We start from the raw sequence: 13,595 nt of genomic DNA, 5'->3' as shown, positions 1-13,595 counted from the left end.
TTCCAATGGGCATGGTCACCCACAGGCCACGGTCTCTGCCTGGCCCCACAGGAGAAATTCTCTCGGGGCACCCGGGTGGCTCAGTCGTTAAGCTTCTGCCTTCGGTTCAGGTTATGATCCCGGGGTCCTGGGATCGAGCCCCACGTCGGGCTCCTGGCTCAGCAGGGAGTCTGCTTCTCCTTCTGCCTCTCCCCTGCCCCCGGCTTGTGCTCTCTCTCAAATAAAATCTTTAAAAAAAAAAAAAAAAAAAAAGGAGAGAGAGAAATCCTCTCTGCAAGCACAGCGTGCTTTCTGACACCCATACTTGAATAGGATTTGCCTGGCAAAAGGGTTACGAATTTCAGCCACTTCAGGGTCCATAAGCTCCCTTCTCCCCAATGTCCGTACGGTCCTCGGGGTGTGGGGGGATTGGGTGGGGAGCAACAGTATCCTGAATTCACATCCGCATGTAAATTCCCGTTCACATCCATCCCGCACAGGCTTACTGGAGCTCTGACATCAGGTGTGGGGTCAGGCCTGAAAACCACTAGCAGGCCATGGCCAGCCATATACAGTGTCACGCACACACGGTCACCAGTCACCCGGAAAAGACAGAATTGCACAAAGAGTTAGCCAACTAGCAAACCATTACATGACCCAGAAAGCCGCAGCACGTGGCCTGAATCCAGGCGAGGGCTTCTAAAGTTCAGCATCGGGGACGTGTGGGCCCTGATAAGTCCCTGATAACCCCCTTCCCTGGGCCTTGTGAAACTGCAGCAGCATCCACCCACTAGATACCAGGAGTACCCTTCCTCCAGCTGTGACAACCTAAAATGTTTCCAGACATTGACAAATGTCCCCGGGGGGGGGGGGGGGGGGGGGAGGGGGAATCACCAGGTGCTGAGAGCCTCAGATCTGGGCAGTTCGAATACCCTCTTTCTCATTTTAGTAATGACCTAGTTAAGAGCTATTCAGTAAATACACGAATATGGCCACACTGTGACTTCGCATTCTAAAACTTCTAAAGTGATAGGCAACTGTGTTTGGGATACAGTGATTTAAGTTTTTAAAAAAGTGAATTGTTTTAAAGGAAAGTACTAAGTATGTGGAAGCCTCTCCCAACTCCCTACTCCCACCAAAAAAGCACAAAACCAAATGCTCACTTGCTCTTGTCTACCCTGTAACTGGAGATGGTCAAGCCCAGGACAAGGCTATTCAGGAGACCCTCAGAGACCACTGACTGGGGACAGGCCATGGGTGAGGGCCCAGTCCCATAAGCACTGAACCTCAAAGGTTCGGTCTCCTGCAAGGGGGGTCTATGACATGCCCCTCCAACACCCACCCACTCGAGACTTGCTTCACGTTTTCCCCAGGAGCTCCCTGTGCAGAGGCTGAAACAACAAGGCTGTGACCAACTGCCTCAAGAGGGAACAATTATTAGCAAATTACTTAATGAGGTTCATGTTGACATTTCATCAAGTAAATATGTTAACTAAAAATGGGTCATATCCAAGATGCACCAGTAAGTGAAAAACAAAAAAATGAATATGTTTTTTACAGGATCCCACCTTGTTTTTTAAAAGAGACTATCTATTTAGCATAAGGGGAGAAAACAGACTGATTTGAAAGTTAAAACACCAATCTGCCAATAAGAGATTACCTCCAGAAGTGTGTCATTATGGAAGAATTTCACTTTTTACTATACTCGTCCTGTACAGTCTCATTTTATAAAACTCTATCTCTTACAATCTCAGACCAAGAAGAGAGTCCAAGAAAAAGTCCCTTTAAATAATTTAATCACTGCCATGTTTAATGGTACCAAAAACCTAGAACTTTCCAAGTATGCAAATGTCAGCGGCTCTCAGAATTGTCACAACTTCACTCGTATGTCATCGATTTAAATACCTAATCAAGTCTTCTCCTAAACCGTTGAAGAAAACCATGGGGAAAGCGAATTTCTCCACACATCAGCCCAATTTCAGAGCTGATACCCAATACCCGGGCATGCCTCACCCAGACCTGGAAAACACTACAGACACCTGGTAACACCATCACAGATACCCGGTAACAACCAGGCCAATTACCCTGAATTGTCTCAGATCCTGGGGACAGGTGTCTGAATCCCTGGGGTCAGACTGGGCTCTTTTCCAACTCTGTCAAGGCCTGCCTGGGCCCAGGAGAAGCGTAACACCTGAAATGCCCTCTCCACCGCCCTTGACTGCCCACACTGTCCCCTACTGTCCAGACTCCTCCTCCACAACCACAGGGAGCATCTGCTCACGCTCTGCTAAGCATCCTCTATGACTTCCCTCTTCCTTACAACTACTTAAGACATGCAACATAATCACGATCCCCCCCACACAACTTTACAGGTCCATCAACTGAGGCTCCCAGAAGTTAAGTAACTGGCTCAGGGTCACATGCTGGGAAGCGGCAGGACCGATGTGCAAACTGGAGCTCCTGAAACTGGCCTCATGACCCCAGCCATCTACCTCCCTGGGTTTCTGTGGAGCTGTACCTTCTTGTCCAGGCAGCCAGCCCCCTGCCTTCAGCGGCAATGCTCGTCCCTCCTGTGGCCCTGCTGAAAATAAAGAAGGTCTGACTCGGGGCTGAGCCCCTTCTCCAGTCCCTCCCCCCGCCAAAAACGCAAGTAAACTAGAGGTGAGCCACCAGACCCCAACACCGAGTGTGGTGTGACCCACCCAGACCCCAGAGATCTCCGTGGGACGAAAAAGATGAGAGAGCCCCATGACGCGGCAACAGCAGTCCTCAGACAGAGTCTAATCTACCATGTGTCTTTTCTTTTTGACCTTGTTAAGTGACTTAATGATCTTGAGGAGGCTGCCTCATCAAAGGGCTCCTAGATAATCTAACCAAATTAGAACAGCCAGGTCACCTTCCCAGCAACCGGCAGCTCCAACTTTCCTCTGGGCCACTGGTCTCGAGCCTCAAAGGCTGACAGGAGGGATCAGGGAAGACACTGTTATTAGTATGCACCCATCATCTGCCCACAGTAATAAAAACAACCATAATAATGGGTATCCTTAGACCGTGCAATAAGGGTGAAGTAAACAACCCCTTTTCAAAAAAAAAAAACAAGGCTCAAGCTAGAGCAAAATCTGTTCAAGTGTTCTGAGACACTCACTCCACCCCTGAGAACATGCTCTAAGGACTCAAGCAACAGGCACTCTCCATGCGATACTCATTATAATGTTTTCTTTAAAAGAAAGAAAGGAGAGACAACCATCTAAATGTCAAACCACAGGTAATAATTATGTAAATTATAGTCCACCAATACAAGGAACTATTGCTATGACACTGTATAATTTAAAAAGTTATATGGCAACGTGGGAAAATTCTTACACCAGTAAATGAAAACCATGAAAACCGAAAATGGTCTTGCACTGTCCAGCGCACCCCTGCTAAGTACACACAAATCTTTTTTTTTAAAGATTTTATTTATTTATTTGAGAGGGAGAGAATGAGAGACAGAGAGCACGAGAGGGAAGAGGGTCAGAGGGAGAAGCAGACTCCCTGCTGAGCAGGGAGCCCGATGCGGGACTCGATCCCAGGACTCCAGGATCATGACCTGAGGCGAAGGCAGTCGCTTAACCAACTGAGCCACCCAGGCGCCCTAAGTACACACAAATCTTGACAAGAATCAAATGTTAACATGCCAGTAAACAAACAGTGGCCTGTGGAAAAAAATACCTGTGGCACTCATCACAGACAATGGGGCAAGATTCCCAATATATCAAGAGCTCCTGCAAATTGACAGGAAAAAGGCAAAACCAGTGGAAAGATGAGCAGAAAAGACACAGGAAACACGCACAAAAAAGAACACATGTATCACTGGGAAATATGTTGCGGGATGCTCAGCTTCTAACCGAAAGAGAAATGCAAATGAAAATAAGGTATTTTTTTAATCCATCGAATTAAATTCAATGACGCCCAGTGCTCAGGAAGATGCAGAGAAACGCAAATTCTCATTCATTGTCAGCAGCAATGAACTCGCTACGTTCTCCTTTCTGGAAAATAACCAGCTAATACCTATTAAAAAAATTTTATGTAATTTTGACCTATGTACTAGGATGCTTACCAGAGCACCATTCACAGGAACAAAAAATGGGAAATAATGCAAGCAGTGGTTATTAACAGGGGTCAGACTGGGCTCTTTTCCAACAGATGAGTTAATTATAACAAATATAAATCTGATATATATATACAATTCCAAATATAATGTGGAATATCAAAGAATTATGAATAAGTTATTTTTTTATTTAAATTCAATTAGCCAACATATAGTACATCATTAGTTTTTGATGTAGTGTTCAATGATTCATTACTTGCATATAACACCCAGTGCTCATCCCATCACGTGCTTTTTTTTTTTTAAAGATCTTATTTATTTATTTGACAGAGAGACACACAGCGAGAGCAGGAACGCAAGCAGAGGGAGAAGCAGGCTTCCCGCGGAGCAGGGAGCCCGATGCAGGGCTCGATCCCAGGACCCTGGGACAATGACCTGAGGGGAAGGCAGACGGTTAACGACTGAGCCACCCAGGCGCCCTCACCTGCCCTCCTTAATGCCCATCACCCATTAGCGGACAGCAACCACGGGGCAATCGGAACTATCAGATTTTCAAAGCATAGATCCCTCAACCCAGCCATTCCTCAAGGAGGAACTTATTCTGCTGAGTCATTTACACTGATTGGCATACATAGGCAAAGAGGAATATCCAGCAATGCTCCAGGCAGCACTGTGTATCGTGCCAAAATTCTGGAACCAACCCTGACACCGACCAAGGAGGGACTGAGATAAATGTACGGCACAGTCACAGAACAGAAGGATGTGTGGCTTATAACCAAGTGTTACTTCCTTTTTCTTTCCATTTGCACGGACTTAACGCAGAAAAAAAAGAGAGAGGGGGGGTGTACTCAAACATTTACTTTCCCTCTGTATTCTCCTAGACTCTTCACCTTTTTAAAAATAATAGCACTATCAGGGGCGACTGGGTGTCTCAGATGGTTAAGCGTCTGCCTTCCGCGCAGGTCGTGATCCCAGCGTCATGGGATCAAGCCCCACATCGGGCTCCTGGCTCAGCGAGGAGCCTGCTTCTCCCCCTGCCTCTCTCCCTGCTCATGCTTTCTCTCTATCTCTGTGTCTCAAATGAATAAATAAAATCTTTAAAAAATAATAAAAAATAATAGCAAAATCAAAACAGTTAACATGCAAGATCTTCACGCAATCAGCCAGAACATTTCGACATCGTTTGTTGTTCTTGTTGTTTCTTAAGATTCTATCATTTTTTAAGTAATCTCTACACCCAATGGGGGCTCGAACCCCCAACCCTGAGATCAAGAGTCACACCCTCTTCTGACTAAGACCACCAGGCGCCCCTCAACATCTAGTTTTAAAAGAAGGAGTGTCCTAGCAATTTAAAGGAAGTCATCTTAACCGGTCATGAAATGCCATTGGAAGAGAATCACGGGCAGCTGGGGAGCGGGGAATCCCAACTTGGTCTGACCCTGAAGGGTTTTCAGCTACGGATCAGAAACAGATGAGACTCATAAAAAAAAAAAAAAAAAAACACACACTGAATTTAATTGTAAAAAACCTGAGACTCATTCCAACATAAATGGATCAGAAGCCCACGCCTCTGCAAGTATGGCTCTATTTCTTGCCAAGCTTCCTTTGGAATTTTCAGCCCCTTATTACCACAAGCTGTTTTATTTGTGCTTTTATGCATTTTTGTAGAAGGTTGCAGGCAAGATTTTTATGGGATGGGTTCTGTAGTTCCTTTGAGTTAAACTCTGTGCTACTTTGACCACTCCAGGCACCCCAGGGCCTTAGCACTTGCGGTTGTCTCTACCTAATACTTCCTTCCTAGTCCCTTCACGGCCAGCTTCACCATGCAGATCACAGATCAAATGTTATCCCCTCTGAAAGGCTGTCCCTGGATATCCCTCTATCATAGCTTGTACCCCAACCCAAGTTCTTCCCAGTTTGTGTCTCCATGGCACTTACCACTACCCAAAATTGTTTTGGTCATTCCTAGTGTAAGCTCCATGAGCACATGCACCTCATCTACCTCATTCATGGCTGCATTCCCAGTATCTAGAACACAGTCGATGCTCCATTCACAAAAGACTGACTAAATGAATAAGAAACGCTTGTGGCAAGAACAGGCGATCAAATCCCGTGTTTTTAAAGACCACTCTGAAGTCCTCCGTACTGGGAAAAATAAAACGCTCTCCAAAAAGGAGGGCACCCCCAGTCAAGTAGCCACCTAAGAGGCCAATAAAAGTTAGACTGAGAGTCCCAGAGAGGAAAGGGAAAAGCCCCATAAAACATCAATTACTACCCTCCCCAGTCATCTAGACCCATTTTCCAGGAGTTGGCAACCTCGCCCGAAGGCATGAACCCCACAATTAAGGTAAGGGGACACTTAAGTAGAACCTCCACTCTGTGACTGTCCACCTCTCCTGGGGCAGTTTAAAATGAGGGAGTGAAGCTTCCTTTCCAAGCCAACCTCTCTTACACACCCTCCAGCTAGAATGGACGAGCACAGAGAAACACAGGGTCGGATGGAAAGAGGCAAACACACACGCCAAAGCCAGCAAGTTCCTCTCCAGGTAACTGGAGCTGAACCTCCCAGCGGTCTAATTAAGCTTCTCCAAGGCAACCCCGGGAAGCCAACGAGTTCAACGGCCTCAAATCTCATGGGAAAATGCAAGGACGCGGGCAAGTCTTGCCCCAGATTATTCTCCAGATTCCTACACACCAATGACTGTGAGACTTCAACACCCAAGGGACATGGGGTGATGTCTGGAGGCGTCCATGTTGGAACAACACGGGGAGGGGCCGCTGGAGCCCAGTAGGCAGAGGCCAAGGATACTGCTCCACAGCCCACAGGGCACAACAGAGAATCTTCTGGCCCCAAATGTCCAAGTGCTGAGGCTGACAAACTGCTTCACACCTACCACCCACCATCCCTTAAACCGGCTTCCTCAAAGCCCCGCCCCAATCCTCAGCCCTCAAGAGGTAAGGACAGGTTCCATACGTCCATCAGAAGAGACGCTGTCCCAATTTCTATGCCATGCTGGGGGAAGCCCTCGCCACAGGATGGTCAACCCCTTGTCATTATTCCAATGCCTTTTATGAACACTCTGTTTTTTGCAAAAGGTTCAGGCAAGTTTGGATGGGCTGGAGTTTTACTAACCATTAAGATAGGATAATAAAAGTTAGACCTCATCCCACCATGAAAATCTAGAGCCAAAAGACACACAAGACGCTTCACATTCCTTGGGCAGCCGTGATTAGTTTCTCTGCGCCTCCCCCCGGCCCCCGCCGACCTACCCCCACCAGCCAACACGACCTTGATGGAGCCAGTGGTCTTTGTGCCAGCAAACTAATGAGTCAGATGGGCCCTAGGCACTTCACCAGAAGCTTAGGCTTCGAGGCAGGGGATGTCCCCGCAGCCAACTGACCACAGGTGCCAGGCGAGTGCCCTCAATGAAGGAAGCGGACCAGGTGAGAAAGCACAATGGAAAAAAAGCGACCAGCACCGGGCTCTAGAATTGAAGCCACAACGTGGAGGGGAAATCGCAGCAAATGGGAGCCTGCAGGCCTGTTCTGGAGAGGGCAGCCCCGGTTGCCCAGGCCACATACAAATGCAGGCCCCCCCTGCTCTCAGATCTGATTCTTCACAAGTCAGAAATCCACGTTTTCCTGTGAACTCTCAAAAATCAGTCAATCGTAGCGATGACGGTAATTCATAACCTAAATAAAGCCAAGCCAGCACACTAGTAGACTAGATCTGGACCTCTCACACTCAAATTCAAACGCTGTCTGAGCCTACTCTGTTTGAGGCACTGGGTCCTGGGAAAGGAGGGAGGGCCAAGGCTCAGTGCTGACCCTTGCAAGGGAGACTCTAGGCTGTCAAGCGTGGAAGCCAGAGGGCTGGGTCTCCCTTGGTATCCATTCCAGACAGGTCAGTGACTATTCTGTCCTTAGAGACCTCTGGAGAGAGGCTGCAGCCCAGCTCAAAAGCCATTCCAGTGCTTCGTGTCATTTATTCCTTCCAGAAATATTTACTGGGCACCTACTAGGTCCCAGGCACCATTCTATGTGCTAGGATTGTGGCCATAAACAAACACAAGCCAAAAAAAACAAAAAAAACAAAACACTGCTCCTGTGGAGTTGACCTGTTGGTGGCAGTTTACAGAGAATAAACAAAATAAATATCTGATGTATTAGATTGGTGGGGGGGAAGGGTAGAGGAGGGAGTGCAGGGAAGGACTGGGGACACAAGGAAGTGGCAGGGAGTCAGAGAAAAACTGCCTAAGGTGACATCTGAGCAAATATTTGAAGGTAAAGGAGCCTTCCACGCAAGTGCAAAGGCCCTGAGGCAGTCAAGTAACCAGTGTGGCAGGCGTGAAGTGAGACAGAAAGTAGCAGATGAGGAGCTCAGAGAGGCGATGGGACCAGATTCCCCCGACTCTTGCAGGCCTAAGCCTTTTGGCTTCTATCTGAGCGAAGTCTGGAGTCAATACAGGATTTCAAGCAGAAGAGGGGACAAGACCTGACCTGTATCTTGAACAGGCCCCCGCCGGCTGCTGGGTTGAGAAGAGACTCTAGGGCTCCAGGATGGAAGCAGGGAGAGCAGTACGGAGGGAATGTTCAAGCCGATCCACAAGTGGTGGCTCTGGCCAGAATGGTGGGGGGGGGGGTGGGGGGGGAGGCTGGGAGAAGCTGGCAGATTTGGAAACATTTTGAAGAAAAAGGCAACAGGATGTGCTGACAGCTGAGATGGGGAATGGGAGGGTAGGGAGGGTCAAGGATGCTGCAGGTTTGGGGCCTGGGCCTCGGAGAACGGGGCTGGTATTAACTGACATCAGGAGGGTCCGAAGTTCTGCTTGGGACAGGCTAGGTTGGAACACTCCCCCCCTCTCCAGTTGGAAAGTTGAGTCCACCACCACATTCAAAAGGCAAGTCACCTCCAAGAGTAACACCAATGGAGCCGGTCCAGCTGGGGAAAGGAGAACAGGGCAAAGCCGTAAGGCAACCCGGGAACCCCGAATTAGCTGCTGCCCTGCCCTGTCCTCTCAAAGGTTCCCCCTTTCTCCTCCCCAAGCCATTTACTTTCTTATTTTGGGCCCATCATACTGCCACTCCCGGCCTTGGATTCCCGCATTCATGCAGGAAGTGGGGTGAGGGGAAGACCCCATTAGTTCCAGGGTCCCTTTCAGCTCTAACCATCCAAAGGAAGGAGAGAGGGGAAGACTGGAAAGAGGGGTGAGCAAAAAAGGGAAGAAGACGGGAAGGTGGAGAAACGCAAAGGGATGAGTCTGAAAACCAACAGGAAACTTGGCGGGGGGGGGGGGTAGGGGAGTTGGGGGTGGAACTGGGCTCTTCAAAGACTGTTGTGAAGCCAGGAGGAGCTATTAAGGGACAAATTACAGGGCTCCTGGGTGGTTCAGTCGTTAAGCGTCTGCCTTCGGCTCAGGTCATGATCCCAGGGATCTGGGATCGGATCGAGCCCCGCATCATCGGGCTCCCTGCTCAGCAGGAAGCCTGCTTCTCCCTCTCCCATTCCCCCTGCTTACGTTCCCTCTCTCGCTGTGTCTCTGTCAAATAAATAAATAAAATCTTTAAAAAAAGGGGGGGGGACAAATTACATTGACGTCAAGGCCAGATCTTACCCCAGGGAGAATTTCTAATAGCTTCTAAAATATTCCTGTTCTCCCACCCCTTGGCTGCCGATTCAAATATTCAGAGATTTACTGAATTCTCGGAGGCAAATAGCAGCTCAGGGGTGATATACCAGCAAGATTCCATGAACGGCAACACGGACCTGCTACTTCCGTTCACCCCCAGCCACAGCAGGTGCAGCAGCAAAAACTAATTAGAGAATTCCAACTGGAGTCGACCGCTTACAATTACTGAGCGCTAAGTGTATACCAAGCAGCAATATTCTACGCACCTGCCAAGGACTCACTCATCTGTTCCTACATCACTGCTCTTTGCTTCATACTGTCTTATCACCCCCATTTTCCACATAGGGAAGCTGAGGCATGCAGAGAAGCAACTCTCCTGAGCCGCAGAGCCAGGATTTGAAGCCAGGGGACACAGGCACTCTGCTCTGAGGCACTGCACTGCTAATATTTTTTTCCCAGTTTTTGACAGGTTTCCAATTTCTCTACACTGGGTCTGCAACGTAATAAATAATTCTTAAAAGTTAACCCCCAGGGAGAGGCCCAGGCCCATTCTCCCAACCATCATACAAACACCAGCCACAAAACAGCCCCCTCCTGCCAGCAATGATGGAAAAAAACAAGCCAAGTGTTGGTGAACTCGGCACCTGTTTGGATAATGAAGCTCCTCTCTTCTCATCCCAGAACATCTGCCTGGGTGAAGGTGGTTAAGTCACTGGAACCCTCATCGTGGGTCATTTCCACGTTCTGGTTTTTCTGGACATTTCCTGAAGCTCAGAGGCAGGCAAGGGCCCAGGAACAAAGCTCTGATAAGAGTCTCACGTGGGCCAGTCCCTTTAATTTCTGAACACACGACCTTGGTCAGGGAGAAGCCTGGCATGCTGTGGCGGGGGGGGGGGGGGGGGTACAGCCCAATCCCTTCCCCACCAAATGAAGAAAAAATGAGTCCAAAGGAAGGACAAGCAACTGGAAACCTACAACTTCATCTTCAGAAAGAATGATTAAAAAAGCATTGTTTAACTCTGTTCAGGGCACAGGCTGAGCCTCTTACATGGATGATCTCTTTTACTCTTCAAACAACCATAACCATAAAAAGCCCCCAAAGTTGGGTGTTTTGTGGGGTGGTGTTTTTTTTTTTAGCTTTTTTTGTTTTTTGCATCCTGCCCCCATTTTACAGATGAGGAACCTGAGCACAGAACGTTCTTGGCCAAGGTCACACAGTTTAACTGGCTAGGAGGCTGGCCTTGAGTATGCCATCCTAGAAAACACAGAAGCTACCTTCTTTCTGTTCCATTTGGTTTCTCCTGCTGCCTGGAAGTTCTCCCGCCAGCTCTCCAACTCTGGTTCCAGGCTCCACCCCCAACCCCTGCCAAAAACTGGGGCATCCAGGAATCCAGAAAGAGAAAAGACAGAGGAAAATCTGCAAGGTCAAAGACAGTGAAGAGGGTCTGGCCATGAAGACTAGCCACTGCCTCCCCAGGCAAAACAACCACCTGATCATTTCTGTAGCAAAAAGTCCAAAGAGGAAAAAACACAACTGGTTTTCCTGGGTGAGTTTCTTAAGCGAAATCAACGGAGAGCACCCCCACACACACTCTGCTTTGGAAAACCTCGTTAATCATGGACTGACAGCAGTCATCAATAAAGCACATCCTGATGTAAAATCTAATTTATGGTGGCCTATTTTTCCCCCTGTGTAACCCAGGAGAAGGAAATAAACAAGGAAACACTCCAAAATTCACAGCAACACTAGACCAGACCCCTCTCTGGGTCTGTGCATAAATAATCTTGGTGCTGTTACTTACACCTGGTATAGGGAGCAGGAACTCCACAGGTTTTTCCAGAGTCCTACTTTGCAAATGCTCTGTTCTCCAATCCCCCCCCCCAACCCTGAATGCAAAAGCATCTCTCCGATTTCCAGCCCAAGAATAAATCTCTGATCCCACCGGCCTGAAAATTGGAGACATACTGAGGTGTATTTGGTTGATACCCCCCAAAATAAAGCCTTCCCCTGAGGCCCTCAGGGATGACTTTTTCAAAACTCCAAAGGCAGTCTGCAAGGAAGGAAAGGGCCATAAAACAGGACAAGGAGGTATTTTTGGATGCTAATCACCAGCTCCAAAGAGCCAAAGCTGTTTTTCTCTCCTGAGTCCTACACAAAAGGGGAAAAAAACTATCAGGTCCAGATTTGCCTATTGTGTTTACCAGTAATCAAGATAGTGTGACACTGACGTGCCCTCCTGGAACAAAGGGGTAAATCGCATTACAAGGAAGCTAAAGCCCAAGACAGTGGGGATTAAACCACCGAAAGTGGACTCCGGAGCTGGGGCCAGGCGCAGCAATGAACACGCAGAGGAAAACTTGCCAGGGTAAAAGCCACATGCGTCCCCACAGACAGGAGCCTCACATTACAGAGGTGGGATGACAAAGGTACCAGGGCCTGGGGCATCCTGGGGGGGACCCCAAACCTGACCCAAGGATCAGGTGAGACATGGCAGCGGTGAGTAGCCCTACGTTCTTCCCCGCCTGTTCCCCAAATTCCCCTACAGTAATTAAGGAGGCAAAGTAAAAAACGGCAAAAAAAAAAAAAAAAAGTAACCACAGAAGAGTCATGTTGATGCAGCACAACCGCGAAGAGAGCAAATATCCCTTCCCACAGCCCCCGAGCCTCTTCCCAGCTCAGACCTTTGGGAAGGGGGCGTTCTTTGTGAAAAGGGGGGACCCCACTCCACAAAGGAGATAGGAGAATTTAATCCAGGAGACAACCCCCTGTGCTGCCCGCCCCCCCATCCCTGGCGTCCCCTTCCGCGGAAGGTTATTTTTAATTGCAGGAGGCAGCCGCAAAGCAGGAAGCCCTCTCCCCCAGGCTGTGGCCCCCCACGTATCCCCTAAAGCCCGGGAGCCGGGCACATGCAAAGCCCCCGCCCTGCTTCCCGGGAACTGAGCCGCCCAAGTTTCCACCCCCCCCAAAATCAGCGGCAGCCGCGAGGGGCCGGGCGCGGACCCCCACCTCCCACCCCCACTCCCCGGGCTGGCTGCAGAGCCGGGTAACGCGGGTCCGCGCGGCCGCGGGTGCTCAGGGGGCTGCGGGCCGGGCCCTTCCCTCCGGGTGCTTCTCCTCGCCGGCCGGGCTTCCAGCCGGCGGCTGCCCCCTCCCGGCGGCACCACGCGGCCCGGGCGGCCGCCGAGTACGTACCCAGAAGGGGTCGGAGCCATCGGCGCTGCAGAAGCCGCGGAGCGCCATGCGGCGGGCGGGCGGGCGGGCGGACGGGCCCGGCGGCTGGCGGCTGGCGGCTGCTGGCTGCGGCGGCGGCGGCGGCGGCGGCGGGAGGGCGGGAGGCGGCGGCGGAGGGGGCCGGGACCGGGGCCGCAACGCCGCCTGGTTGGCCGGCGCGTCACGGGGATGCGGCGCCCCGCCCCGCCCCGCCCCGGCGCCCCGCCCCGCCCCGCCCCGGCGCCCCGCTCCCCTCCTGCCGGGGGGCGCGGGCGCGCGGGGAGGCTGCGCTGCGCCCCTCGCCGCCCTGCCCGCCGCCCCCCTCCTCCGGCTCCACAGCCCGGCGGGGGCCCGGGCGGAGGAGCGTGCCCTCCGGGAGCGGCGACACCCTGCCACCCGTTTTCCAGTCCCGCGGTGGCGGCTACGACAGCAACAGTAATAGTAACACCAGGAGAAACCAGGTACTGAGCCCTGGGCCAGGGAGAGTGCCAAACGGCTTAGCACTGGATCCTCGCTAGCGGCACGGAGCTTGAGTGGCTTTTCCAGGGCCACCGGGCCAACGCAGCCCGCTGATACCCAGAGCTGACACGGAGACAGTAGGAGGTGGATACACTTCGGAGTCAACCCTTCACAGATGGAGAAACTGAGGCCCAGAGAGGTGAAGTGGCTTGCCCAGGGTCACACA

At 50.6% G+C, this 13,595-nt stretch overlaps 1 protein-coding gene across 1 annotated transcript in view; it reads right to left on the bottom strand.

Moving 5' to 3' along the window:
• ABCC1 (ATP binding cassette subfamily C member 1) overlaps positions 1-12,942 on the bottom strand; it is a 130,115-nt gene extending 117,173 nt beyond the window's left edge. The window contains exon 1 of the mRNA XM_035722135.1: positions 12,893-12,942. Coding sequence (XP_035578028.1) covers positions 12,893-12,940 — 48 coding nt within the window. The 5' untranslated portion in view covers positions 12,941-12,942. The remainder of the gene's footprint in view (positions 1-12,892) is intronic.
• Positions 12,943-13,595: the final 653 nt, after the last annotated feature.

The sequence above is a fragment of the Zalophus californianus genome, chromosome 10 (assembly GCF_009762305.2).
Source record: "Zalophus californianus isolate mZalCal1 chromosome 10, mZalCal1.pri.v2, whole genome shotgun sequence".
Classification (NCBI taxonomy): Eukaryota; Metazoa; Chordata; class Mammalia; order Carnivora; family Otariidae; genus Zalophus; species Zalophus californianus.
This window is presented reverse-complemented; position numbering and strand designations above follow the sequence as displayed.